At 49.2% G+C, this 27,949-nt stretch overlaps 7 protein-coding genes; 6 read left to right on the top strand and 1 right to left on the bottom strand.

Moving 5' to 3' along the window:
* Positions 1-727: 727 nt before the first annotated feature.
* Positions 728-3,988, top strand: FFUJ_02857 (related to secretion protein rsec8; the record flags this gene model as incomplete). XM_023574637.1 has 2 exons in its annotated part: positions 728-3,285; positions 3,334-3,988. 2 exons carry the CDS (start codon positions 728-730, stop codon positions 3,986-3,988), a joined length of 3,213 nt encoding a protein of 1,070 aa, XP_023427958.1.
* A 2,558-nt stretch (positions 3,989-6,546) lies between these two features.
* Positions 6,547-8,241, top strand: FFUJ_02858 (probable 1,3-beta-glucan synthase; the record flags this gene model as incomplete). XM_023574638.1 has 3 exons in its annotated part: positions 6,547-6,557; positions 6,630-6,682; positions 6,746-8,241. The coding sequence occupies 3 exons, from the start codon at positions 6,547-6,549 to the stop codon at positions 8,239-8,241; spliced, it is 1,560 nt and encodes a 519-aa protein (XP_023428794.1).
* Positions 8,242-9,124: 883 nt separating this feature from the next.
* FFUJ_02859 (related to D-amino acid hydantoin hydrolase (hydantoinase)) lies at positions 9,125-12,157 on the top strand (the record flags this gene model as incomplete). XM_023574640.1 has 2 exons in its annotated part: positions 9,125-10,684; positions 10,733-12,157. 2 exons carry the CDS (start codon positions 9,125-9,127, stop codon positions 12,155-12,157), a joined length of 2,985 nt encoding a protein of 994 aa, XP_023427959.1.
* A 391-nt stretch (positions 12,158-12,548) lies between these two features.
* Positions 12,549-13,033, top strand: FFUJ_02860 (probable spliceosomal U5 snRNP-specific 15 kDa protein; the record flags this gene model as incomplete). XM_023574641.1 has 2 exons in its annotated part: positions 12,549-12,612; positions 12,666-13,033. The coding sequence occupies 2 exons, from the start codon at positions 12,549-12,551 to the stop codon at positions 13,031-13,033; spliced, it is 432 nt and encodes a 143-aa protein (XP_023427960.1).
* A 5,578-nt stretch (positions 13,034-18,611) lies between these two features.
* On the top strand, positions 18,612-20,198 carry FFUJ_02861 (uncharacterized protein; the record flags this gene model as incomplete). The annotated part of the gene is made up of 1 exon (XM_023574642.1): positions 18,612-20,198. The coding sequence occupies one exon, from the start codon at positions 18,612-18,614 to the stop codon at positions 20,196-20,198; it is 1,587 nt and encodes a 528-aa protein (XP_023427961.1).
* A 1,663-nt stretch (positions 20,199-21,861) lies between these two features.
* On the top strand, positions 21,862-22,687 carry FFUJ_02862 (uncharacterized protein; the record flags this gene model as incomplete). XM_023574643.1 has 5 exons in its annotated part: positions 21,862-21,921; positions 21,973-22,106; positions 22,160-22,316; positions 22,380-22,410; positions 22,512-22,687. The coding sequence occupies 5 exons, from the start codon at positions 21,862-21,864 to the stop codon at positions 22,685-22,687; spliced, it is 558 nt and encodes a 185-aa protein (XP_023427962.1).
* Positions 22,688-23,203: 516 nt separating this feature from the next.
* Positions 23,204-27,884, bottom strand: FFUJ_02863 (related to SEC7, component of non-clathrin vesicle coat; the record flags this gene model as incomplete). XM_023574644.1 has 2 exons in its annotated part: positions 23,204-25,188; positions 25,235-27,884. 2 exons carry the CDS (start codon positions 27,882-27,884, stop codon positions 23,204-23,206), a joined length of 4,635 nt encoding a protein of 1,544 aa, XP_023427963.1.
* Positions 27,885-27,949: the final 65 nt, after the last annotated feature.

Genomic DNA, 27,949 nt, shown 5'->3' on the forward strand with positions numbered 1-27,949 from the left:
GTAGGTAGTGAAACTTAATTCAATACCGTCGTTTCGGTTTTCTTTCTCTGAGTCTCGTCACTTGCTATGAAAACCATACGCTTATGAGCAAAATTATATACCAAAAGTCTGACAGCAGAGTGAGGTTTACTGCGCTGTGTCTTACCTGGTCAAGATATCGACTTTTTAATTTGTTATCTTTTTTAATATTACTGAACTGTTCATACTAATACTTGACCATTATGGATGTTGCATCTCTATAAGCGAACTCGGCTCACCTGTAATGAGGCTCTTTCAAATTGATGCTATGTCAGCGTAAAAGTATTCTCACAATCAAGCAGTAGGTCAATCGATAAAGTTGATGGCGACCTTCCCTCACGGCTACAGTTGAATAATTGAGGTCCAGTCTCTAAATCAGACAGTGAGCGGCTAGTTACCCTAGGTACCCCAGATTAGAGGTAGCTCCTCAGCTCCTGTACTGCCCAGTGATCCAGACTTACCTAGATAACCCCCTGCCCCTTCATGCGCCACAAGGTGACCTAACCAGCTCCCGCCCCTCGATCCAACCTCTAACTTCCGCAGCGTGAACGCGACTTAATTCTCTATATAGGCACATTATAGACCTACGAGCCTTCTATTTTCCCAGAGCTGCCTTAGCACTACCCGTCGTGTTCTGCATGGCGACGATGCGCTACGAAACAGCCCATTTCTCCTAATCGGCCCGCCGTCTCCCAACCTCATACCCATCATGTCGAATCGATTCGACCGACCTCACCGTGAAGGTAACGGCTATGGCAACTTTGGACGCTCCAACGATGACTACCGGTCCGGGCATCAAGATGGCTACGGCAGCGATCGATATGCCACACCGCCTGCCACTCAACAGCCGCGACCACCACCCAGTCTTCGACAGATGTCCTCCCGATCACGCATACCACAAGTACAAGCTCCACCACAACCAGCAGACACTCATGCTGCACGGCAAATTACCGAGGTTATCGACCACATAAAGAAAGAATGGCCTGCAATGTGTCAAGACGATTGCGTCCCTGTTCAACTGGCGTTGCAGCTCCTCGATAGGAGCTCGGTTGGTCGCGCTCACGAATACGCCCAGTTCCAGCAATCACATAACTACTTGCAAGAATCGCTTAAGGGCATCGTCCACGAACACCACCAGGGCTTCAACAGTTCTATAGGTACATTTCACAAAATTCAAAGTAGCATTCAGCAGTCACAGAAGCGAGTACGTGCCTTGAAGGAATCACTGGCGAGTTCCAAAACAAGTCTCTGCACAACGGATCCTGAATTAAAGAAACTTTCAAAATCATCACAAGAGTTTGACGCCTTGGTGCAAACTCTTAATGAGTTGGATGACCTCCGAGCAGTACCGGATCAGTTGGAGGCAAGGATATCGGAGAAGAGATTCTTGACGGCCGTGGAAGTGCTTCAGAATGCGCTGCGAAAGCTACGGAAGCCTGAATTGGACGATATTGGTGCCCTTACTGACTTGAGGAGCTACCTTGCAAACCAAGAGACTGCCCTGATGGATATCCTTGTAGAAGAGCTACACGAGCACCTCTATCTCAAGTCACCGTATTGCCAGGAAAGATGGCAGAGCTTGGCTAAAACGCAAGGCGCCGTCACCGAAGGCTTTGGTGATACCAAGCCCATCGCCCCATTTCACGTTATTCTCGATGCCATTGACGTTGACAAGACGGTCCGGGAAGATCCTATGAAAAATCCCGAAGCCGATACATTTTACTATGTAGGACTGCTGGTGGAATCTCTAAACAGGCTCGGACGTTTGCAAAATGCCGTGGAGACTCTTAAGCAGCGACTCCCAGTTGAGCTCTTTACTATCGTCAATGAGACTATCAACGAGGTGGATCAAAGGCATCCCAGCTCTTTACGAGGAGGATCAGCCAGAGGCGATGGTCTTCACGTCTATGGAACACGTGAAACACAAATGCGAGCAGATGTGATCTACGACCTCTTATGGTCTCTATATGGCAAGTTTGAGGCAATTGGAGAAGGTCATCGTGTGTTCCACGAGTCTATCAAGGTCCTAATCCGAAGGGAAGGCGCTGGTAACAATAGTGCCCTACTTGGAAGCTTCAAAGAGCTGTGGAATCTATACCAGAACGAGATTAGATCTTTGCTGCATAATTATGTTACGACCGATGCAGATGTCTATCAATTCGACTCGCCAAACCCAGGAGATACGCTCCATGGCAAGAAAGACATACGAGAGCATCTTTTCAAGTTTTCTGAAGCGAACACAAAGTCTGTTGAGATGACGAGTGAATACGACGCATTGGACAACATCATCCAGGATGCCGTTCCTGGGCTAGGATCTCGAAAGCAAGACAGAAAAGGGCGGAACGTCCAGGAAGGAGGAAGAAGAGGAGCAGGAGCAGGAAGTGATGGTCCGTTTGGAAACAGTCATCAAACAACAGGCTCGTACAAATCTCTGGTGGAACCTAGTGTTTTCAATATGAGCTTGTTACTACCGCCAACGTTGGTCTTCCTGCAGCGTCTCAAGAACATCGTCCCTCCCGGCTCAGACCTGGCAGCAAGCACGCTAACAACGTTCTTGGACAATTTCTTGGTCAATGTCTTTCAACCACAACTGGACGAGACTCTCGCCAAATTGAGCGACACCGTCTTTGGGGAGGCAGATGCATTCACACAAGACCCAGCCTGGAGCCAGGTAGCACGTCGGCCTGTGTTCCGAGGAACAACAGCCTTTTTCGAGGTTGTGACAGCTTTCTGTCGTATGCTGGGAACCATACCACCAGACCAAGCACTCAGCTCGCTGATTGTCACTCAAATGATGCGATACTATGACCGCTGCTTCAGCTGGTTCAAAACGCTTGTCGTCAAAGCTCAGGATCCGGCCACCGAGATTAGCAACGACAACCTGAGGTCATCGGCACGATTCTCTCTGGACCAGGGAGAAATACAAGAAACAATGAAGAAGCTTTTCATGTCAGAAGAGATGGATTGGGAATTGGCCGAAAAGGAGATACACTTGTTGATGGAACTCACAGATGAGTCGCCACTCGACTCGGGTGACATCATTCAGGATCGAGATTCCATCTCATCCCTGTGTTTATTGTACACCAGCATGAAGTGGCTTGCAGTTAAAATTGCTGGCCTGCGGCAGATTACAACGCATGACACCGATACATCACGACAAAATCTGCCTCGACATTCGAGCCGAAGATGGACTCTTATGAACGATACTGGCAAGACCGCAGGAGAAGAAGGTCCTGTGTCACTACCACTAACACAGGAAACTGTGCAGTAAGTAATGCGATCTTATAGGGAAACATATAACTGATCAATCATCAGAGCGTTTGACAGCATAGTGTCGTCCTTCGAAGAACTTGCAGGAACTGCGCTACTAACTCTCCACATGGAGATCCGGTGCCGCATAGTTCATTCATTGTCCATTGCCTTGTCGCCTAAGGTGGCACCCTACCTGCTTGACCAGGAAGTGAGTGAACCTGATCCCCAGATCTTGAGCCTCAACTCGGAATTGGTATTCTTTGACGAGACGATCGTGAAGTATCTCAGAGAGAAAGAGATAGCCTTTATTCGAACGGGTCTGGGGCTGCTTATAAACTGTTATCTTGTGAGCAATGCATGCAAAGCGTCGCCTATGAATGACAAGGGCTGCGGGCGTATGCAACTCAACATTCTTGTGCTGCAACAGAACCTCAAGAACGTGGAGGAAGGGGTAGACCTGGCGCGTGCAGCAAATTACTTTTCGCTATACGAACAAGGGGCAGACGCCATTGTAGAGAAGGCAAAGGAGGACAAAGAGCAGCAACGGGGAACCAGCGCGCAGGACCCAGACAACTTTTCGTACGACGAACTCAAGGCACTTGTCGAGCTCTGCTATAGTGAGGCTATGGCAAATCCTGAACGAGGAATCGCCACTGCAGCCAAGCGACAGATGCAGGACAAACTGCTCGGGCTGAGCGAGCACATGTGGCAGACATAGGTAGACCAAGACGATATGTGATGCATGAAGTGCTGGGCTTCAATGGAGTTGAGGGATTGCTTGGAACAGGTATGTTAGTGGTTGATTTGAAGTGTACAGGAGTAGCGACGCGTGATGCATGGTTATACAAATCAAGTATGAAACCAAACAAAACTGTTTATGACAGCTTAAATATCGCCCTAAAACTTGCCGTAGGCAATCAAGCTTGATTGACTGTCACGGATACACACAGAAATACAGGCCTTTGTTGTTAGTCGCGGCAAATACCCGTATGGAACCATGCGAAAGCCATGATGGACACAAGCAAAGACCAATGGGAAGGGAATTGTCATCTTATGACCATGCTTTGTGTAGCAGACACAAGAACAAGTGACATCACAGTTGCAGTCTCACAGAGACGCCAGAATTAGAAATTACTTTCCTCCCCCGCATCTGAGCAACGTCTGTGAGTGACGGGATCTGCATGAGGCAGCCCAGCCAGAGTGGCAATGGCAGAATCTATGGCGATAGGGGATTTGGATTCGGAACAGCTGTGATATCCGTATTGTTCAATGCCAACAGCAGCAGGGGTTGTTGATAAACACGTCGTCCAGCGTAAATAAGATTCAGAGATTTCGAAAGATATTTTTGGTCTTTCGTGGAGTGTATAGATTATCTGGGTAAATACAGAGGACAAGATTAGGGGAAGATCATATTACCTAGGTTCAAGAGTGCGAAGATTATCGGTCTAGAATGAACCCTGAATGTGAATTTGTAATGGAAGGATCAAGCATCGAATCTCAAACGGAGGCGAGATGTCTTTATTTAAAGCTTCTGTATTCAGGTCCGTGACATCTCTTGGGGTTCAACATGATGGACATGGACATGAGATGGATTGTCTATCGATCGATCAGCTGCTCCACAACACCAAGTTTGCTGTTGATCAAATACGCATACTGTAGGTTTCCGCATGGTGGATTTTCTGTCATTGCAGCATTTGTCGTCGTCCATTTTGCAGCATTGAGTTTCGTGGCTAGGTAGTTACTTATATCGGACCCCTAAAAACAAGAATAAGCGTTTTCTCTTCAGTGTCTGTCGTCCATTGAATTTCTGCAGCGCGTTATCATTTGCGACCAGGACCAGCCAAAATTAGGTGGATTTGGGCTGCCCCTGAACCTAATCTCGAAATATGTAGCGGGCCATAGTGTGCTTGCGGGAGCGGTACCTTGCATTGCTAGCTCTTCTATACCCTACCTTATGCAAGCCCCCCCGCGGCCTTCGCCTGACCGTCTCAAACCCGGCCATGGACTGTAGCTAAGGAGGTACCTAGTCAAACTAGGGAATGGAAATGTGATGGAATTCAGGAGCATTGAATGGGCTTCAGCTGGATCACGCGTGGTTAGGAATGTTGGAACCCAGTATTTTGAATGGATCGTCCATTGAGTTTGTGAAAACCGGTACAGCCTGGAAAACAATGGCATTGAGTTTAATGGATGGAAAGTACGGATACCATCCATAGTATGGAGTACGCATAGGAGGTTATCAACTTACCTAGTAGTTAATTAAGTGACGATTGGCTGCATCTTTCTAACCTAATTGCGGAGAATCTCCTATTAGTCCCCTTTCCCCTCTGCTGCCAACTTTTATGCAGCCCTTGTCCATCTGAAGCCGAAGCAGCCACTCAGTGTCAGTGACCTCGATGCAACAGTAGCATCATCTGTCAGCCCCTTATCACTTCCGCCACACTCCACTGTTCGAGTGCCGGACTGCAGTGCACTGAGGCACTGCGGAGACGCTGGCTCCAAATGAGAGACACCAGAACTCGTCTGTCTATTGGTCGCTTTGAATAATCAATCAACAACAAAACAAAGAAGCCAACCTCTTTCGCATCATCTCTTCTCATGTGCCAGCCCTTTTATTGCATCCATCCATCCCACTACCTGTTTCATTCCATCATCCATCTCAGGGTCCTTTTTTCCAGTGCCGGCCTCCCATTCTAGTAACGTATCCCCTCACCAGCACCCGTCTAAGTATTTCATGCTTCGAGATTGCAACTAGAAACTCACAAGTTACACCCAAGATTACTATAATTACCTCGCCTATCCCCTTCCCCTGGTGCATCCACTTCTAAGGACCTTACACGACAGTGGGGAAAAAAAAAGAAAGAGAAGACCCCACGCGTCCGAGCGGAGTAGACCACCGGCCAGCAGCCACCTTTCTCCTCCTGTAGCTCCATTTGGCCCATTTGGCTCGTCAGGTTTCCCCTGGATTAGATTGGATTGGACAACCAACTCGGGCTTTTGGGACTTTTCGGCGGCATCAATCTTCACCTCGAACCCTACATCATCATCCATTCATCAACAAACTCCATTCGTCGCTCTCTCGCATATCTTTCTCGCTCGGTCACTCTCTTCTTTCGCTTTATTTCACACCGCTTTACTTTAATCGCTAGACCAGGCTCAGGCTCTTTCATCGTGGCTTTTCACCCTGTCTTCCCGTCGCAACCAAACCCCTAGCAACCGACGTTCGTTCACCCTTTTCCGCCGTTCTTTGGGTTTTGAGCCCCTACTGCCGCCACAATGGCAAACACGTATGTCTTGATGATGCCCTCATTCGATATCGCTTATTGCTTTTGCCTGCCGCTGACACTTTGCTTTAATAGTTTCGGTGCGACCATCAGGTCTTTCTGGCATACTATGACCAGTTATGACAGACGTATGCGACCCCCCTGATACCCGAGCGCAACACTTCAAAACCCACATACTGAACAACTTGCAGATTCCTCATTTGACTCCCCTCATCGTACCGGTCGACATGTCCCCCTACAGAACGGTCGAGGCGGTATCATGACTGGCGTAGCAACAGCCTCCGATTCTCGAAACGATGTCTCATCTCCCTACTCCGACGAAACCGGCCGGGCTTCTCCTCTCCAACCCGACGGCGCTACTTTCGCTCCAACGAGCGCCCCCTATTCACCTGGCCTGAGATCGATGAGTGCGCGAAATGCTAGCCAGGGCGATGGCTTCGAGGTGCAGAGCCCCGGCGATGTCCCAATGCAAAACTTTGCCGATGGCCTCCCCCCTGCCCCCCCAGTTGCTCATTCCTGGAGGCGCATAGACGCATGGGCGGATGAAAATTATCCAGAGCTCTACGACCAGCTATGCGAAGGTGCTACCAACAATGATCTGAACGACCTGGAGCATCAGCTTGACTGCTCTCTTCCTCAAGACGTCCGCGACTCGCTTATGGTTCATGATGGTCAAGAACGAGGAGGAATGCCGACCGGAATTATTTTTAGCCACATGTTGCTGGATTGCGAAGAGATTGTCCAGGAATGGGATAACTGGAGGACCGTCAATCACCAGTATTTGCTCGAAACATCCATCAACAAGCCCTCTACCCCTTCCAAGGCTTTTGGTGGCAGCAATGAGGCTTCTTCTTCCAAGCAAGGCGCCGCAGCTGGCGGTAGCCCTGGTCCTTGGAGACAAGATCTTCTCTCTCGTCAAGACTGCGTGCCCCCCAATGCTGTTCAAAAGGCATATGCTCATAGCTCATGGATCCCCCTCGTCCGTGACTGGGGTGGCAACAACTTGGCCGTCGATCTGGCTCCTGGTCCTGGTGGCCAGTGGGGCCAGATCATTCTGTTTGGTCGTGACTACGATACTAAGTACGTTGTCGCGCGCTCTTGGGCTGCGTTCCTGGCTGTTGTCGCGGATGATCTCAACAGTGGCAAGTGGTATGTGGATGAGGAAACCAACGAATTGAAGCTGCGAGAGTTCAAAGAGACAAGAGTTGAGCCATCGTACTTCAGCATCCTCCGGTGGAGAATGGATCAGAAATACGGAAGAAGGGCAGCTTCAAACAGAAGGTCAATGGGACCCAAGCCTAATTCTCCTCTTGGCTCACGTTCTTCTTCACCTTATGGTAGTGGTGGTGAGAATGGCGAGCCCCGGGGCCGATCTATGCAACGACTCAGTGGATCATCTCCTTTGGCCAGCCCTCGACCAGGCGCAGGATACGGAAAGGCGACACCTTTGAGTAAGGTCACAGAGGAGACAACAATCCCAGAGCTGGCCGACGCATATATCCAGCCTGAGAAGCTTGTAGAGGTTGAAAGCCCCCGGCAAAGCCAGGACAGCAAAACTCCTAAAGTGACTACCAGCATTCCCCGAGTGGAATCCGACCTCCTCAAGGTGGAAGAAGAACCATCTCCCAAGGCGAACGGCAAGAAACCCGAGGTGGTGGACGAATCGATGAAGACGATCGAGATTTAAGCACCAAACAATGGACCTTGTATTTTGCAATAGACGAAAGCACGGGGACTGGCATAGGGATAATGATTGCATGAGACTCGTTATTTTTTACCAACTTCTGGCCAGGGCTTCATGCGGAGCGACGCACCGGGAGGGTACACACAGATTTGGCGTTAAAGGCGTCGTGAGAAATACGCAAGATTCCATGATCCTTTCTTTGAGAGGCGAACTTTTTTATTTATTTTCTTCTTTCTGTACTTCTCGGCTGGAATATTTCTAGGAGGAACGCAGAAACAGCATACAAGCCTTAGTATACTATGATAGCTTTGTTTATTACTCGAGGACGAGATGTGGATAGGTGAACGATGGGGATAGTCAGAGCTGTGATTATACTGCAGCTCGATGCCTCTCATAGTCATAGGATGGATGGTAATCATTGTATGAATAAGAATTCACGTTTGGATTTACTTTGAAGATGATGAATTTTGTCAACTGGTCAAAGATCTGTCATCAATATGATAGGCAGTGGTAGGATAAATCATTTGGGCCATATGGATGGTTCAAATTCTTTACTAGAGCATAAGGGCCGATTGCTGGTCAAGACTTTCGATGCACTGGTGACTCTTGAGATCCTACTGATTGATAAGGATCTTATCTTTGATCTGAAGCTCCAACATGCTTGATCCTTCCCCCACATGAGGCCAATAATAACCAAGCTCTCTCGTGCGGAGCTCAATCGCCCGGCATCGGGTCAAACTATTGTGTGACATGACCTTGTTACTCTATCATAAAACTTGCTCACATTGCGGCAGTTGTTGTCCTGCAAGTTATCCAGCGCATAGCGATTATCTGCCAACACTGGAATATCAACAGACGACACCACGAGTGGGCATAACTATCCACCATGAGCACAACTATAGTATCGCGGCGTCTTCGCATTGGAATCGACGTTGGTGGGACTAACACAGACGGTGTCCTTATTGATCCCCTCTTGAGCTCAGCGCCTGATCGTGGAATCATTGCATGGCACAAAGAACCGACAACGGCGAACCCAAGTATCGGTATTAACAATGCACTCACTACGATGCTCAGCTCAAGTTCTGTCCGCCCTCACGAAGTCGCAAGCGTGACTATAGGGACAACACAATTTGTGAATGCTGTCGTTGAGAGAGATGCTGCGAGACTGTCACGGGTTGCTGTGATTCGTCTCTGCGGACCCTTCTCGAAACATAACTTGCCATGTGTTGACTGGCCTGATGACATGAGAGAGCTTATCCTGGGTCACTATGCCCTGGTACATGGCGGACTGGAAGTTGATGGCCGTTTGATATCCGATATTGATCCAGACGAGATCAAAACGCAGTGCTTGATTATTAAACAAAAAGGGATTAATAGTGTGGTTGTCGTCGGTATTTTCAGTCCTATTGATACAGTGGAACGACAAGAAGAGCGAGCGGCAAATATAATCAAAACTGAAATACCCGGCTGTGATGTTGTGTGCTCCAAGGAGGTTGCCAATCTTGGCTTTCTCGAAAGAGAAAACGCAGCTATTCTCAACGCCTCCATTCTGCCTTTTGCCCGAACCACCATTCGATCTTTTCACGAACCGGTTAAGAGGCTAGGCCTGGATTGTGCAGTGTTCATCACTCAGAATGATGGCACTGTCCTGTCTGGCGAGCTTGCTGCTCGTTTACCGATCCGAACTTTCTCAAGCGGCCCTACCAACAGTATGAGAGGAGCTGCTTTCCTTGTGCAAGGCGACCTGGACGAAGCCATGATGGTTGTTGATATTGGGGGAACCACATCTGATGTCGGAATTCTACTGGAGAACGGCTTTCCTCGTCAACAGGCAGCTTACAGCGATCTTTCGGGAGTTAGGATGAACTTTTCTTGTCCCGATATCAAGAGCATTGGTCTCGGCGGAGGGTCTATCGTACGAATAGACAGTAGTGTCTCTGTTGGGCCAGATAGCGTGGGATATAAACTCCCGGAGGAAGCAGTTGTATTTGGAGGAAATGTTCTTACAGCAACCGATTGCACTGTCCTAACAAATCCAGAGCTGAAGATTGGCGACCCAGCCCTCATGAAAGGCGCTCTTTCGGAGGATCGGCTCACGAAGGTTAGCGTGACAATCAAACAGAAGCTAGAAAAGGTTATCGACACTATGAAGACATCACCCAAAGACATACCAGTTATTCTGGTGGGAGGTGGAGCTGTCATTGCTCCCGATGAGCTCAGGGGCGCGAGCAAGGTTATCAAACCGCAGTGGTCACAGGTCGCCAATGCTATTGGCGCTGCGATAGCAAGGGTGAGTGCGGTTGTGGATACAATTCAGTCGACGGTATCCAAATCGACGAATGAGTGCCTTGATGAGGTTAGTCGGGCTGCCGTTGAAAAGACGGTTGATGCTGGAGCTCTAAGATCGACTGTTAAAGTTGTTGAGAAGGAAGTTTTCCCGCTCCAGGTAGGCAACTCATATGCGATGCTCTGGAGCTTCCTAATGAGGTGACAGTATATTGAAAACAAAACTCGTTTTGTTGTTCGGGCGACTGGAGACTTCGATTTCTCGAAAGAAGTAGTTGCCCCTGAATCTCAGGCTGAGCACGGAGACCACCAAAACATGGGACACGATGAGAAGAATACTAAGAACACAGGCCGGAAGCATAATAAACAACAAGATGGGGATTTTGATATCCTTTCATACCGTCCCGATGTGAGAAACCGAACTTGGTATGTTTCTGAAAGAGATGTATCATGGATCGCAACAGGTTGCTATATTCTTGGTACTGGAGGCGGCGGTAGCCCCTACGGTCTGATGATACGACTACGAACTCAGTTACGCAATGGCGCGATGATCAGAGTTGTCAATCCTGAAGATCTTCCAGACGATGCACGAGTTGGTTGTGGTGGTGGAGCAGGGAGTCCTACCGTGGCGATCGAGAAGCTAGCTAGTGATGAGCTACTCGAAGCTCAGCATGAATTGTACAAGATGTGCAATACTTCCGCTACTCACATGATATCTGTTGAAGTCGGGGGCGCCAACGGACTGAGCGGGTTGTTGCTTGGGTCAAGTGATCAGATGGACATCCCTACAGTTGACGGAGACTGGATGGGGAGAGCATATCCCACAAAATGGCAAACAACACCTGTCGTTTTCAAGGAAAGGGACACTATCTGGTCACCCATCGCCGTGAGCGACGGTAACGGCAACGTGCTCGTCATGCCCAAAGCATCCTCCGACGAAGCTGTGGAGCGTATCATCCGCTCTGCCTTGAGTGAGATGGGCTCCCAAGTTGGCGCCGCAGATGCGCCTGTCACAGGAGAAGAGACAAAACGCTGGGCTGTCGAACATACGCTGTCACAGTCCTGGAGAATAGGTCGTGCCGTAGCTCGTGCGCGGAAAGAGAACCGCGTAGACAATGTCGCCGAAACAATCATTGAAGAGTGTGGCGGCCCAGGAGCGGGCAAGGTTCTGTGGAAAGGCAAAATTATTGGCGTGGAAAGAACTTTGAGAAATGGGCATGTTTATGGCGAGTGTCTCATTGAAGGGGCTGATGTTCGCGATGAACATGTGGCTTCAGGGGATATTTCTGAACAGTTCAAGGGGGTTGTCAAGATTCCCTTCAAGAACGAGAATATAGCTGCCCTGAGAGTCCATCCTAATCGAAAAGAGGAGCTTCAGGAGGATATCCTAGCCATTGCGCCTGATTTGGTTTGTGTAATTGATGCACAGAACGGAGAGGCAGTTGGGACACCTGAATATCGCTATGGGTTGCTTGTTGTAGTATTGGGAATAGCAGCAAGTGATAGGTGGACTGGAACTGAGAGAGGGATAACGATTGGAGGTCCCGAGGCTTTTGGACTCGGCCATCTCAAGTTTGAGCCTTTGGGGAAGTATTTCAAACCGAGGAGTGTCATTGATGAGTTCGATAAGTGATGATGAATCCCATGGGCTTAACATTAAGTAAAAAGTTTATATGGAGATGATTCAGGAAAGTGGTTTAGTGGCAAATTGTATAATGAATTTGATGGTTTGTCTTGCAGTCTTTCGCTGCTAAAAAACTGTTCTCAAATACCGGTATAAGCTTTTGTGCTCCTACACTGGGTTGATATTCCGCCAAGGTGAGAGTTTGTTCACCTGAGGCCAAATAAAGCTAGCGTAGGCCCCACACCGCTCACCTCATGACATCCCGCCGCCTTCCATCATAGTTTCTTTCCTTTTCCAAAACACCACCACCAAATTTGATCGTATCATCACCAGCTACTCACCCAGGTAGTCGCCGTATAACCACATACTCACGAACCATTTGCGCTTTCGTACACTCATCATGGGCTCCGTCGTACTTCCCCATCTCAACACTGGCTGGCATGTGGACCAGGCCATTCTCTCAGGTAAGTACAATCCCCCAAACCTTTCTGCCTGTCATCTACTAACAACCTCTCAGAGGAAGATCGCCTCGTCGTCATTCGCTTCGGACGCGATTGGGATCCAGATTGTATGCGCCAGGACGAAGTGCTGTACAAGATCGCCGATAAGGTGCGCAACTTCGCCGTGATTTATCTCTGCGATATCGACCAGGTGCCCGACTTCAACCAGATGTACGAGCTGTATGACCCGTGCTCCCTCATGTTTTTCTTCCGAAACAAACACATGATGATTGATCTGGGTACCGGTGACAACAACAAGATCAAGTGGGTTCTTGAGGACAAGCAAGAACTCATTGACATTTTCGAAACGGTGTATCGAGGCGCCAAGAAGGGTCGTGGTTTGGTCGTCAGTCCCAAGGATTATTCTACACGACACAGGTACTAGTCGTGGAAACGGCCCTCAGGATTTGAGATTTGGGCGCGGGCTGGAGTTGGACTTGCTTTTGAGGTGCTAATACATTTATGATGGCTGGAGGATGGTAAGGATATTGGGCTCCCGAGTCGATCGATAATGAGAATACGATACGATACAATTCGTCAAGACCAATCTTCTATGGACCAAATGGTGAGATTCCTCGATGCGTATTTGAACCAGTACCGCTTCTCTGACACAACCTGTTAAGATATACAAGTTTGCCGTGGCAGCAGTGCAGCCTGGCTTATGGTCTGGAGAGCATATTGCCAGAGGCGAGCCAAGAGGTGAGGCTACTAACCACGCGTAACTGTGCCATTCAACTATGTGAGGACCATAGACGGCTCATCACGCTTGAGTCATGCCATATCACATTGCCCATATTGTAGAATCGCAGGGCCCCGCAATGGAACACTTGGTGAATTACGGAACCATCACACTGACTTGAAGTACCTCGTGTGCTAGCAACGGCTTATAATCCAAACGGCCATGTTTCATGGTACTCCCGAGGTGACTTGGGCTGGACCCTCCAATGTCCCAACGTGTTTCGACTTGTCAAACTAGATGAAGCCATCAAACTGCTCTGGTAAGACGGCATATGAGTAATGCGAAGCCTTCTCCGTTTCAGGCCTATACAGCACACCAGGAATCTCAGTCCTGTGACATCGGTATGTAATTGTGCATTTGGAGTAAATAAAAAAGCTGCCAGTCCTCAGGGAGCAATAAAATACCGGACCTTAATGTAAGGTGTTAAAATAGATCCAGCAAAAGATATCCTAAATTTAATAAAAATCCAAAATTTATATAAATTTATTTAAGTTTTTATCATTATTTAGGCTTAAGGTCTTAAGTTTTCTTTCCTTCCCTACCTAACCAGTCTGACCAAAGTCCTGAAAGTAGAGCCAGATGGTGATCTACAGCTATGTAACGCTGTTAGTGCGGAGGTGGCGGTGATAACTTCATCATGATGGCTTTTGAGTGCTATAAGCATGACGAATCATGATTCAGTGTCCTGACCAGTTTTAAGCTAGAGAATTCTCAGACAGCATACTTACCGCACAGCTGAGGATTCAGGAATGTCAAAATTTTGTCGATGGGTGAGCTTCTCTTGCTCACGCCACTCAATTGTCAGAGATCATCATCGTAGTGACATCAGCGTCCATTTCTCAAACTGTGGTATATAAGAAGCAAATACTGTCTTTTGTACATCAATATCTATTGAAGCATATAGATCGAGTCGCAGCTCAATGTTGCATGTCCTGATCGTGTTGTCCAGCTTCCCGGCTGGCTGTTGAGCCATGGCACACGGCATTCGCATTCGATCGCTCGCGGTACTTATATTTGGCCTGCCCTCGGTATATCGGTTTTTTTATGGTGGCTAGTATTCAGTATTCTTATTTTCTATTGATGGCAGGGAGGATCGGTATACGAAATGTCAAGACAGGGGCTAGAGGCGAGAGAGTCAGCATCTTACTTGCAAGCTAAATGAGTTGTTGGTGAGACCCAGGATAGTACCGCAAGATATAAAACACTCAGAGTCTTAAACCTTGCTTGTCGGCCATTGTTCCATGTGCCCATCTAACCTAGCTGCCGGGGCCCGTAACGAGACTTACATTACGGCCCCCCAGCTTCACATCATTGACTTTAGGCCAGCTTTCCGTAATTGCGTATCCATTCTAACTATGGATCAGAGATGTCCGTCATGGGTTATTGCAACGATTGAGTGGGTAGAAGTGGTGTATGTGGTGAACGCAGAATCTGGACATGAGGATGGAAAGACCGCCGAACGAGAGATTGCCAAATGAGTTCATAGTAGCTGAAAGGAATAGATCATCATTAATATCAGCCTAAGATTCACCATCCAGAGTCGGGAAACTGTAGTGTGGCAATGTTGGCTCGTCTCGCGTAAAGTGCCCGCTTCAATTTGTGTCGGTGAAGGACGGTCGATGATTGTGGATGCTGAATATCAGTGTTCAGACTGATTTCCTGTTAGCAAAGATACCAGGTCGCTTTATTTGACTTGACTGTATCTTATACTGGTCGCCTTTCCTTTTTCGGAGTTGAACGGAAGAGCGTCCACTTCGACGACGGCAGGTGGTGTTTCAAAATCGCGAGAGTCAATGTCGTTGACTTTTAGGGCACACACAGAAGAAGCTCCCGAATGGCTTGAGCTGTAAAGGTTGGTGAAAGCAAGTCCTTTGGATTGTTTCCAGCTCGACGTAAGATCTTGATCTGGTCCGAAAGCCAGTTAGTTAAGAGGTCACAGAGTTGAGGCGACCATTGTCCGAGGTTCCCCTTCGATTTGAGTGAAACATACCTTGCATTGATTTTTCGATCGAGTAGACCATAGCATCGTAGGTTGAAAAGACAACTGAGAGTCGTATGTGCGAATATCCACACACTAGTCCTTGTGGAGGAGACGCGTTTGTTTCGGGGTCCCATCTTCGTAGGTATGGGCCAGTGTGAGTTATCTTATGCGCTTATTGTATCTTGAAGGTCAAAGGGGCTGTCATAGGTATCTATGTATGGTGCTCTGACGGAGGAAGCTCGTTATTAGAGTTACCGAGGTGTGTAGAATCCTGCAGCAGAGGAAGAAAAGACTGTTGAATACTAGGTAGTACCTAGTTACTGCATAGTAAAACTTTGACCGCATCGATAGGGTTAGGCCAGTGACGATGCAAGAATGAGATAATAAAGAAACCTTGAAACTTCTAAGTTCTAAATCAGTGCAAAGATACTGAAGCCAGTACTTCGGGAGGAATATGAGGGGTGTAGCTCTTTGCAGGACTAACTTCTTCGGGAGCTGGTGGGTGAACACAGGTACTACAGGTAGGAACAAGAAAAATACTGCCGGTGCCTGGGCCAACCAAGTCACCACAAGCAAATGCTGCAGCACTCTACGGGCAGGGAACACGGCACTGAGACTGATGAAATTGCTGCCACTGAGATGATACAGAGCAACTGTTCATTTGTGATATAGATAGGCCTGAATGAATGTTTCAATTGAGTACTATTCTCCTCTCAGGGGTATAACATCCCGCCACAGGAACAATCCATCACCAACGATGGGATATGTTCTTGAATGTTCCCATAACATACATGCGTGAACACAAGAGTCACCCCAAGGACTCGGCCGAGTCGACATCCACTGTCATCCCTGTCGAGATCGACACTACAGCGTCCCCCCATGTTCAGGATCTGCCCTAGGACAAAGAACGGCATAGTTAGTTCGGGGACGGTGGACCTGTCAACTTTAATTGTTCCTACATATGTTCACCACCTAGGTAAGGTACCTTTATTGGCGCCGATGTTCGAGAGTGCATTGCCTACATCTTAGGGCCTGCGCTGTAAGTTCGTTGAGAGGACCTGGCATCACTATCTAGGTACCTACCTAGACACTGGCTGTTGACCTTGTATGATTACTATGGAAATTTACTGCGCTCGGGGCACCCTCTCTTTGCCCTCCACTTTTTCACCTGCCATCCATCATCTTCACCCTGGCTCAGGCACTCTTGAACAAGACCGTTTGTCTCGCTGATCATGTATCGACCGTGTTCACTAGTTTACGCTTCTCTCACCTTTTTGAGGTCTCGACTTGTTTCTCCCTTCTTTCCTCTTCCTTGACAAAATTGATCGACCATTTCCACCTCTGCAAACTCCTGCCTCTGTCTTGTAATTCAAGGTTCAGTCGCCGCTGTTTACTCTTCGACTGAGCCATTTCATTAGTGTTTTACTATATGAAATGGAGTGACTTGGGTTCATAGCAGTGTGTTCTCATACAGGTCTAGAAACTCCATTCGTACCACAAGACGGACGACTCACAGCCTTACTGTACACCTAGCAGCTTGGTAGAACCTAGGATGGTGAGCTGGGTTCACATTCGAGATCTTGGATCTTCTGAGGCTTCACTGGTTTCATCAGCTAACACTCCGTATTTGCAGATTCATGCCGACCATCATCGCACCAATCTCGACCTCCTTTGCAACGAATCTCCTGCTGCTGCCGCTTCCAGCACTACATCTATGCCAGTAACGCTAGATAATCTCACTTGAAGCTACTCCACTACTCGTACGTCGTCCATGGCTCAGAAACAAGACCCGCCCCTGTCCCTCTGTCGCGTTTACGTCCCAGAATCCTAGAGCTATCGCCATTCCGGTTCTAGTTGTATCCCTCAACACGTTTTCAGTGTACCGCTGGCTTTTCCTATCGCGTAGTTACCATAGAGAAGTGTAAATGGCCAGTTCACATAGGTCATGGGTTCTCGCCTTCGCCTTCTTGACCTTATTTCGGTGGCGTACCGCATTTGTACTTCAATAGCTTTCATAAATGTTCTCCGTCAGTGAACTTTGTGACTACGAGTGGATATTTCTTCAGGAAGTATGGTGTTGGTGCTGGGATACTTGAATGAGATGAGCAAGGAGCTTTCTAGACTGTGGGCACACGATGACATTACAAATGTAAAATACAATGATGTGACACCCTGGCAGATACAGGATGATGCTCTGGCTGTTAATTAAGACATACGTGGTAACTGTTGACTGATGAACACTCCAATGGTGTCTAGATGTCACTTCTTGATTGAGCGAGAACAACTCAGATCCCCTGACCCGGGTTCATTTTACGATTCGGAAGAGCAATATTCAGAATCTAACATGCGATAGCCTTAAGACTGCATAAAAGTATTGCTTACAGTGTCATTAGGGCACTGGCTGTTGCTAAGCTAACCCCCACTCGCCAGTGATGGGATTTCGGACGATTCTAGATAGATGCGTCACTGTCGATTTTCTCCACAACACAGCATACACAAAGGCTCAAATTAGCATCAGAGTTTAAAATGCGTCCATTGAAGCTACCTTGGTAGCCGATAAGCCTGGAACACAGACTCGGTGGAATAGCCGGGCGGGCTGGGCAGCACTCGAGCACTACGATATTGGAAACTAGACCACCATGTTCCGCATTGCCGCTGCTATGAACCGATTATTACTTGTACATGATGGCCGCAGTGGCTTCTACTATGCCATATAATAGAATAGTCTCCGCAGTGATCTTGCAACAAATCCAAGGCATAAGGGGTGCTAGGGAGTAATCATAATTCTTTAGTGCGGTTGTCCTTTGGGCTAGTGCTATCGATCGAAATCAGGAGGAATCTTCTGGAGGAACTGAGGTGCTATAACATGTTTTGAGTGCTGGAGTAGTAGCCTAATTCTTCTGCGGCGGGATACATATTTTCGTCTCCCACCCTCCGCTCTTCCTTTCTCCTCCACCACCAAAACATCGGGAACCGCCAGCATAGGCGAGTGGCCACCACCTCAACTCCATACTTGATTTCCCTGTGGTATTAACTTCCTTTCAAGTTCTCATTCATATGCTTTCACCAAATTCGCGTGTTTTATTTGATTTCCCATATACATAAACACCCGCCGCTGAGGGCATCTCAGTTTCTCCCTGCTCCCCTCTCACTCATCAACCCACTCCCTTTCTTCTCACGATATTGGGCTCAGTATTCATCCCAACAACCCCCATAAGCTGATCTTCTACCGAAAGATTCACGATGTCGTCCACTTTGATCCGTAGCCCTAATCCCTCCCAAGGCTTGGTCAATACTTCGGCAGTCAAGACGTTCAGGATCGCAGAACTCCTGCTCCTGATCGTCGAGGAGCTCGGAGAACGGACCGAGCAAGAGCCTGGGTACCAGAATCTGGGCAGCCTTGGGAACTTAATCCTTACGAACAAATCACTGTTTATCTCACTTCAGGTTTACCTCTACGCTCAAGACCTGAAGGATGACTGCCACAAAGGCCTCCAACACGCCGTTTTCAACTGCTCTGACCGACTGAGCTACCGCATTCTCTCCCAGTACCCTGTTGCGCTCCTACGCGTCAACATCAACAAAGTATACAAGCGAAGTACTGCGAATGCCAGAGCAACCTTTACTCTGCTTCATATCGCTGCAGCTCGGCAGCAGCACCGTGTGATCCGAAAGCTGGGACGCCTGGGTGCTAAGTATCAGGAGGTCAAGAATCTTCACCTCGTCTTGCCACAGGAATTCAGAGATCAGTTGGAAAAGGAGACCGCGCTTTCCAATCACCTCCCCAGACTCCGGTGGAAACCTGCTCTGGCACCTCTTATACTGCAAGATGTTGGAACCTTCGATCTCCTAGGCGAATCCTGGGACGCGGCTTACGTTGGAAATTTCAACTTGGCTGTTGCTTTTGCAGCGCACGGCGTGGCACCTCCAGAGCCTCCCTTTTGGTCGATGACCGTCCATCACTTGGCGGCATCTTTGACAGATCAGAAATACTCTGTCCAGCTGTTGAGACACGCTGCAAAGATTCACCCTTCACTCAATGAAGCCCCTGGAGGACTGGAGAGGTACTCGGTTCTCCATTTTGCTATCCAGGCTTTCAACTCCAAGGGCTTGAGATACCTCCTGGAGTCTGGCATCGGGTTTGGACCCTACATGGTCGATACCCTCGGTAACAACCCACTCCACTGTGTGTTTCGACTTGCATTGGAATCGGCGAACAACGGGACTTTGAGAGCTGTATGTAAAAGAATGGCGGACGACCTCATGGACAATCACGGGTTTCACCACCGCATGGTCCGAACTTGCTGGCCATACGAGTCACCAGTCCTGATTTTGGCCCAGTCTGCCCTTATAGATTGGAGCGGCAGACAATACATGATCAAGTACCTACTTGACAAATGCCTGAAGAGTGAAGTGGAAATGAAGTTTCACCAGAACTATGACCCTGCAGTTCACCAAAACACTCTCAACATCCCCGACGCGTGCGGCAACACTGCACTGTCATTTATTGCCCAAGCCATCGTGGCACACGGGGGTAATGAGGCCATGGAAACTTTGTTCAGTAAGATGGTCCGCTGCGGAGCCAGGGTCAACCTGGATATCAACCCCCGATATAGACCGCGCAAGTACGCCCACTCTATCAAGTACATTGTCCAAGCCGCCAAAGGATGCACCAAATTCAAGAAGCAGGTCGACAAACTCGGCGCTGGTCTTCACCAGGCTGAAATTGATGGCACTGCTGTGGGGTACGATGGCATCGAACAGCGAGATCATGTGCCACATGTACACTCGCTTCCTTCAAATCATCTCTTCTTCCAAGGATACCCCTAGAATAAGCCTATGAGACTGATCAACTCGAGAAGCCAAAGATGAGAGCCGAAGCTTGGTAGACTGCTTCCTGGCGCAGAATTGGCGCTTCAGGCCGACAACCTCCGGAACCTCCCGCGAGACACATTTGAGAACCCTTAGCTCGATTTTTACCGAAAAGAAGCTCTGTACAATGCGTTTAATTTCATTATTTTTTGGGGGCGCGCGCAAGATATCGGCATACAAAGCATCTAAGAGATACTGGAGACGGCTGTAATCAGACAAAACGGGCATGAGGCCGAGAAGGAATTAGCAAATCCGGTGCAGCATTCCGACACGATATCGCAATGCAAAGATTTGGTTGTATGATAATTGTAATCCGGGGACATGTACAGTAATCGCTCGCTAGAGAAGAAAAATAGAAGAAAACCCACCAATGGCTGCTTGTGTCTGGCTGTGGTGATCTAGCAGTTGACCGTGACCTATCTAGCCAACCCTAGCGAGCAAGACAACATTAGACGTCGATATAGGATGTTGGAATAAACTCAGCAAAAGATATCTTAAGCTTACACTGAATTCCCTAACTCTTTTTGTCATTTAGGATCAAGGTCCTGAGTTTTCCTTCCTCCCATCCATTAGTAGCTAGCCAACCTGTTGATGTCTTGGACGAAAACTAGACCATGGCGATGGATAGATAAGTAGGTGACCAACAAGTGCATATTTCGAGCACTACGATATCGGACTTCCTAATCAAGCATCACCATGAGAGATCTACACATCTTGTTTGAGTCTAGTCGAAGCAGTACACAAGTCATGAGACACATTGCCTAGAACAGCAAGTCCTCCAAAGATAACAGCCTCGGAGTGTCTTCTTCTTCTTCTTCTTCTTCTTCTTCTTCCTTCCTTTTCTTTCTTCTCTGCCTGTATATACACACTGTTACATCTGGTTGCTTCACTTCTCCCTCTTCTTCCCTCTCCCATCCTTGCATTCTATCTCAGTATAAACAACAGTTGACACAAAACCCCACCAAGACCTACCTAACTATCCCTACCTATCCCTACCTATCTATCCGTGCATACACAGTAGCAAATAACCCCCCCTGTCCGTCCTCGGACGCACACTTCCCCAACAGGCAGGTTACCCATCCACCCATCCCCACACTCTTATTCTCCATCCAGAAACACCCCATGTCGATCACCGGCACTACCTTATCAGCGTGGCGGCGTCTCAGCCTTTGACTGGACCCTGCACTTTACAACCCGGCACTGAATTAGACGCTCGATATCCCGATAGTCATCTGCTCGCCTATCACGAAGCCTCGTGCCTGAGAGATCTACGGACTTGAAACCCATATACGTGCCTCGGTGAGCATGTCTAGACAGAGCCAGAGACAGAGACAGAGACAGAGACAGAGACAGAGACAGAGACAGAGACAGAGCCAGAGGAGAGCTTATTGTGCGCCGGATGCATGTCCAATGAGGAAGGAGATTAGATTCTGTGGTTTTATGTATATGCTTGGTCTTGCTTGTATGGAGATAGTGATGTGATTAGGATGAATGCCGAGATGGTCTCCTCTCTTGGCTTGAGTGATATAAAGACTCTTGTGTAGCGACCAAGATATGCAATGCTCTTCACCTCTCTCTTCATCCCTCTCCAAGTCTCCTGTCCTCAATCTAGCATCTCAAGATGAAGTTCTCTATCGCTCTTCTCGTTCCTGTTGCTGCCGTCCTCGCCGCACCTACACCTGTATGGCACTCTTCACTACTCCTCTCATGATACTATCTCTGACATACCTAGCCCGGCATTCCCAGCGACTCTACTGCTCGCTCACTTCTGAGCGGTCTTACTGTTGCCGCTTCCACCAACACAGGCACCTATGACAGAGACCTCTTCCCTCACTGGGAGACCTATGAGGGTGCTTGCAACACTCGGTGACTACACCCATATCAGGAGACATGCGTCCAGATACTAATAAGTCTGTTAGTGAGTACGTCTTGAAAAGAGACGGAACAAACGTCGTCACCAACTCGGCCTGCGCTGCTACTTCCGGCACTTGGAAGTCTCCCTATGATGGAGCCACATGGACACAGGCCAGCGACATCGACATTGACCACATGGTTCCGCTGAAGAACGCTTGGATCGTAAGTCCCCTCATCAACATCTGACCCTTCACGTCTGGAGAGACACCAGCTCACACATCTCAGTCTGGAGCCGCTTCGTGGACTACCGCCAAGCGTACTCAGTTCGCCAACGATGTTACACGACCCCAGCTGTGGGCAGGCAAGTCAACCCAATGCTCTACACATCAATAGCAACAAGCTAACATCATCACCAAGTAACCGACAATGTCAACCAGGCAAAGAGCGACAAGTCCCCTGATTCTTGGAAGCCTCCTCTGACCAGCTTCTACTGCACCTACGCCAAGAGCTGGATCCAGGTCAAGAGCTACTGGCAGTTGACTATTACCAGCGCCGAGAAGACCGCTCTCGGTTCCATGCTTGACTACTGCTAAGTCAATATGATGTAGGAAGTGGTTCATCGGGAGTGTTGTGCATACTGAATCAGGTGCCTCCAAGAACTCAAGGTCTGGCAACGTTATATGAAATACGAGCTACAGCATTCTACTACTCCAATTCTACATTAAAGTCTCAAGATCAACTTGAAATGGGCTTTACGTGAACTGTGCAGAGATATTGTCAAAACATCCAATCTTCATACTCAGTGATATATTCATATATCGTCCCAATATCATTACAAAGAAGAGTATTAATTTTATACGCATCCAAATACCAAGGCATTAATAACGCCCCGTCTTCTCGACCATGAGCCCAACGCTCTCTTTTTTGTATACACCGCTGAATTATTCGTGAACCGCAACATCTGGGGGTATCAGGGCTGTTTGATTGCCCGTGAGCGAGAAAAGAAAAAGTAGCAAAATAAAAGTGTCAATGTCAACTCCAAATATGCAACAAACGTCAAAAAACTGATGCGTCTGTATGTATGTATGCTTGTTCGTACAAAGACCGTTTCAAGGTCTCAATGTTACATCCCCTTCATCGTCGCTGCTGACGTCCATATCGCCTTCACTGAGTTCACCTCGCGCAGCTCTTTGCGCCAAGTCCCTCTCGTGGTAAATTTCTTGCTTCCTCGAATCAGCTTGTCTAAGACAGTCGACGTATGTCGTGAACTTGACGATTTCGCGTAGTAGGTACGCACTCTTGCGCTCCCAGTTGGCCATGGCCTTCACAGCGTTGCTACCTCTAGGGGTAAAAGCCAGAAGCATAGGGCTGCGGAGTCGGTTGTGTGTCTGTAGTTCTGCCTCGATCCCTTTGACATAGGTGTCCAGAGTCTGGAGCTGCTCTGCCTCAGGCTGATTGCTGGGCCGCATGCTCTGGGTGGGTGGTGCCCATTCGGCAATGTGAATCCGATCGCCAGGTAGCTTACCACGTCCACTATTGTTAGTGAAAGCACCCGCAACGTGATCAAAGCTTGATCCTCGGAAACTACCACTGTTAACACTTGACCCCCGGCCATGTGCTGCGCTGCTTCCGGGTCGCGATGTCTTGCCGGTCGTGGTCTCGTTGATAGCTGATACCAAAGCGTTGTTGACAATGGCCTCACTCCACCCATACTCGATATTACTTATACCACCAGTCAATGGATGGGTACTCAAACGAGCGCTCCAGTAGTTGGCTGTAGTAACGAATTCCTTGCAAATCTCGGGTGTGCCAACTTGGAATAGGTGGACAGCACCGTTAGGAAGGCTCAGCGCCCATACATGTGGGCGGGCCCGAGAGTAACCTGGCGGTGGAAGCGCAGATGCAAGAGTCTGTCGTAGGTTATAGCAGCCCAGATTCGTTGCATTATCTTGCCAGTTGCCACCACCGACAATAGCAGGGGCACCGCCAGCGTTTCTGCCGCGGTTTCTCGAACGGACAGATTTGTTAGGCTGGAATGAAAACAGATTCAGCTGTCCCTTTTGAATGACAGCAAAGACTTCGGACCAATTTCTGGCCTTGGCCTTCTTATCCACGCCATCCAGGTGGTGCTTGTGAGTGACCATTCCCTCCTTGACCCATGGGGGCCCAGCAAGTTCAAGAGACTCGTCTTCAAGGAGTTGAGTTGCCGGGATCTCGGAGCTCATGATGGATGGGGCACCGTCCCCGTACATTTCTTCATCCCGAATGATGGCTTGACTCAGTGCATTTGCAAAACCGATCGATTGCTGATAGTCCCCTCGAGGGAGGTGAGAGCCAAAGGAGTCTTGTGAAACAGATGTTTGAGTCCTCCCAAGAGAGTGGCGGCTCCATGTGGCGGAGGACGGTGTAGGACTCCACAGTGAATTGCCATCGTCGAAGCTTGTACGGCTCGAAGAAAAGCCGTTGCGGCTCATGCCAGCGCGAGATCGACTCTTGGATGTCCACCTTGCCGTATTGGCTCGACCGTTCTCATTGATTCGGCCGCGAACAGATAGCTGGCTTTCCGAGGGAGCCTTACTAAGGACACTAGGAGTTCTCTTTAGCATCCCCATTACAGAGAGTCCTCCACTGTGGGAAGGCTGTAGGCTGGCGTTCTTCTCAGATTCAGCGCCAAACAAGGGCAGCCTTTCATCTCTGATAGAGGTATAGATTCCCTTGAGGACAGCCTCTATCTGTTCCTCCCAGGCCTTTCTCGTGCCATTAAAGCGGGACTTGACCAAGGGGCCGCAGTCTTCTATACCCTCACCAGGCAGAGTACCCGAGTCAGCACGAGCCGGGGGTCTGAAAGAGTTTCTGAAAGAACGTCGGTCCTGCTCAGAAGGCGGGTCCTGGTTCTCACCAGCCGCAAGGCCATTCTTGTCTGGAAGAATGCTTGGGCGGTGGAAAGCATCAGGGGCGGATTCATCGACAGCCTGCAAGATGGTTGTCATGGTATTCTTGATAAACTGACTGCGGGTCATTTTCGACTCAATATCAGCCAGATGCAGGTCAGTATTGAGCAGCATAATTGAGTAGCAAATGGTATGAATCACATCTATCACAGTTAGTTTAGAAAATCATCGGACAGCTCATGTGCTTACCAGTTGCCTTGAACCCATGGTTAGGATTGCAGTCACACCATCTTTTGGAAAAGGCCACCAGGATACGATCAACTTGCTGAGTCTCGGCCCGAAAAACCAATCGTCCGCAAACTTGTCTCAGTGCTTGAACAATGCTCTGGTTAGTAAAGTCGTACAACTCCATGTAAGCTTGAAGTGTACGTTGTCTGATCGGGCCCTCTTCACCCATCCACGATGCAGCCTTCTCCTTCTGGATGAAGTCCTCATTACCATCGTAAATCTTTTGTGCCTTCTGACGATCATCTTCGGTTGGGTCCCCGATAACAAACTCAGGCTCATCGATGCCCTTGTTTTTAATCGAGTCAAAAGTGCCAAGTACTTTAGGACTAGGGTCTGCTGAGCTTTCGATCCTCACACTAGGAGGAGCACTGAGAGCAGACTTATAATCTGTACCAGTTGAAGCTGATCCTGGACTAGAGGCTCGAGCTCCTTCGATCGGCAGTGCCAGGTTGGAGCGGTCTGGCTCATCCTCGGAATCGGACTGCTGTGGGCGATGGGAAGGCTTCCTGGACCCAATTTGGTCTTTGCCTGGTCGAGGAATGTCTCTTGCTGGAGTGTTATCGGGTTGCTTGGACTGAGTTTGGGATACGCTAGCAGGCTTTCGGTTCGAAAATCCGCGTTCATCCTCATTGTCGCTAGTCCCATCAAGGTTAAGGAATGAGTTATTTCGCGACTCAATCGCTTTGGTAGGTCTTTCCGGTGGAGGGCGCGAGGGTGTACTGTTGTTATTTCGCTTGTTGAGCTGCTCATCAGACTCTGAGCGGACTGTTCTGATCCTAGCATTGGGGCTTGGCGAATAGTCAGGCGAGAACTCTCGCTGATATCCTTCTCTCTCTGCAGCCCTGTCGTCTCGTTCCGGTGTCATGTTGGAAATATCGGCCAGTGGAGACGGTCCTTGGGAAGCAGAAGTTCCCGGAGCACTCTGACCAGACCTAAGATACGGGTTCATAACCTTGCGCAAACTGCTGACGGGACTTGGCTGTGGTGGATAGTTGCCATCTCTATCCTGAGGAGCCAGGTTAGGCGCAGCTGTAGGGACGGGAGCTGCAGGCATTGGGGGCAGAGGAGGAGTATCTTCAGTGACGGACTTCTTCCGCCGACGGAAGAACGAGGACGGTTTCTTTTGTAGTACGGGGTGATGAGAATGTGATGAAGATGTGTCGCGAGATGGCGGTGCCGATGCACTACCAGCCATCTTGTCGGCAGAGGGATTCGATTGTGGTGCCGGAGGGTTTGCCGTTTCGTTGTTATGTGAGTTGTTGCGGGACGATCCAAACACCCTCCTGAAAAAGCCTGGACGTTCCTTGACGGGTGCAGGTGCATGTGTTGCAGGCGTTGGGCCGCTGTGCACGGTCGGGTCCTTTGATTTACCATAGCCAACATTGGGTGCAGGCGCCGAATCAAGGTCCAGAGCTGGCACAGCAGGTGTAGGCTCCCGAGAAGTGGCAGGCTTGCGTCCCGACACGCTCTTCAGAGAGCGACTGCTGCGTTTATGATCGAGTGTCGGGGGCTCGAGAGGTGGAGGTGGCATTGGTGGTGGGATAGACGAGGGCATTGCCGACATCGCAGGGATCGACGGCTCCCGTCGTGGGCCACCCGGGACGGTAGGGGTCGGGGCTGCATCGTATTCGTCGTCGATGTAACTATTCGGGAACTCGACTCGAAAAGGAGACGGTTCAACAACTGGAGCCTGCGCTGCTTGCTGTTGAGGTCCATAGTCAAAACTGGCAGATCTTCCAAACCCGCGTCCATATCGTTGACTTCCAAGCACCTGAACATAACCAGCGTCAACACTAGCTGTACTACTGCTCTTACTGCCCGGCTTGCCCCCTCTCGAATGCATGGCTCTCGATGAGCCTGCTCTGTGACCTTCGCGAACGCTGTTGAGGCGCGGGAAACTTGATTGGAAATTAGAGCTACTATTGCTCCGTCGGCCGCGGCTCGATATACGACTGGAATCGTCTGCTCCTTCAAGATCCGAGCTATAAGAATATTGGTGTCCGTTGGATCGGGGGGGGCCGGCGACAGAATTGGAGGCTACCCAGCTTCTAGTCTGCTCGGCGGCGCCGAACTGGGGCGAGGTCTCGTCGAAGGTGTGTGTACGGGATGCAGGTGTTGATGATGGGCCGTACTTGTCGCTCAACTGTGCCATGGAGAATTGGTCGAGAGACATGAGCATATTAGCCACGAGGGAGTCTCGGGTGACGTTGCGAGGAGACAAGGATAGATCGTGGGAGTCGCGCTGTGTGGATGATGGAGGGAGACGGTCGGCCATATCGTCCTCGACGGGAGTGGGATTCTCTAGAAAGGACTCATGCGCGTGAGTGTTGGAGGCGGGTAACCTGGTAGGCGCCCGATTGTCGCTGCTATTGTTGTTGTCGGAATTCGTATTGGCTAGAGACCTTGACTTAGACTTGGACTTAGACTGGGACACGCGGTATTCTGAATCCTGAGGAGGCGGCGTCCGTGGGTGCGGAATGGCGTCCCTTTCCCTCGACAACGGCGAGGCAAGGGATGAAGTGTTTGTGTTGATGTTCAGGTCGGTATGAGGCCGACGTCGAGTCTTGCGACGAGCATTGTCGTTGGAGGATGAAGTTGAGTTCGACGGCATCTTGACTCGATGGGGGCCGGGTAGAGAAAAGGGCTTTTTTTTTGTCTGGCTGGTCTGTTCAGCTC

Source organism: Fusarium fujikuroi, chromosome FFUJ_chr03, assembly GCF_900079805.1.
Source record: "Fusarium fujikuroi IMI 58289 draft genome, chromosome FFUJ_chr03".
Lineage (NCBI taxonomy): Eukaryota > Fungi > Ascomycota > Sordariomycetes > Hypocreales > Nectriaceae > Fusarium > Fusarium fujikuroi.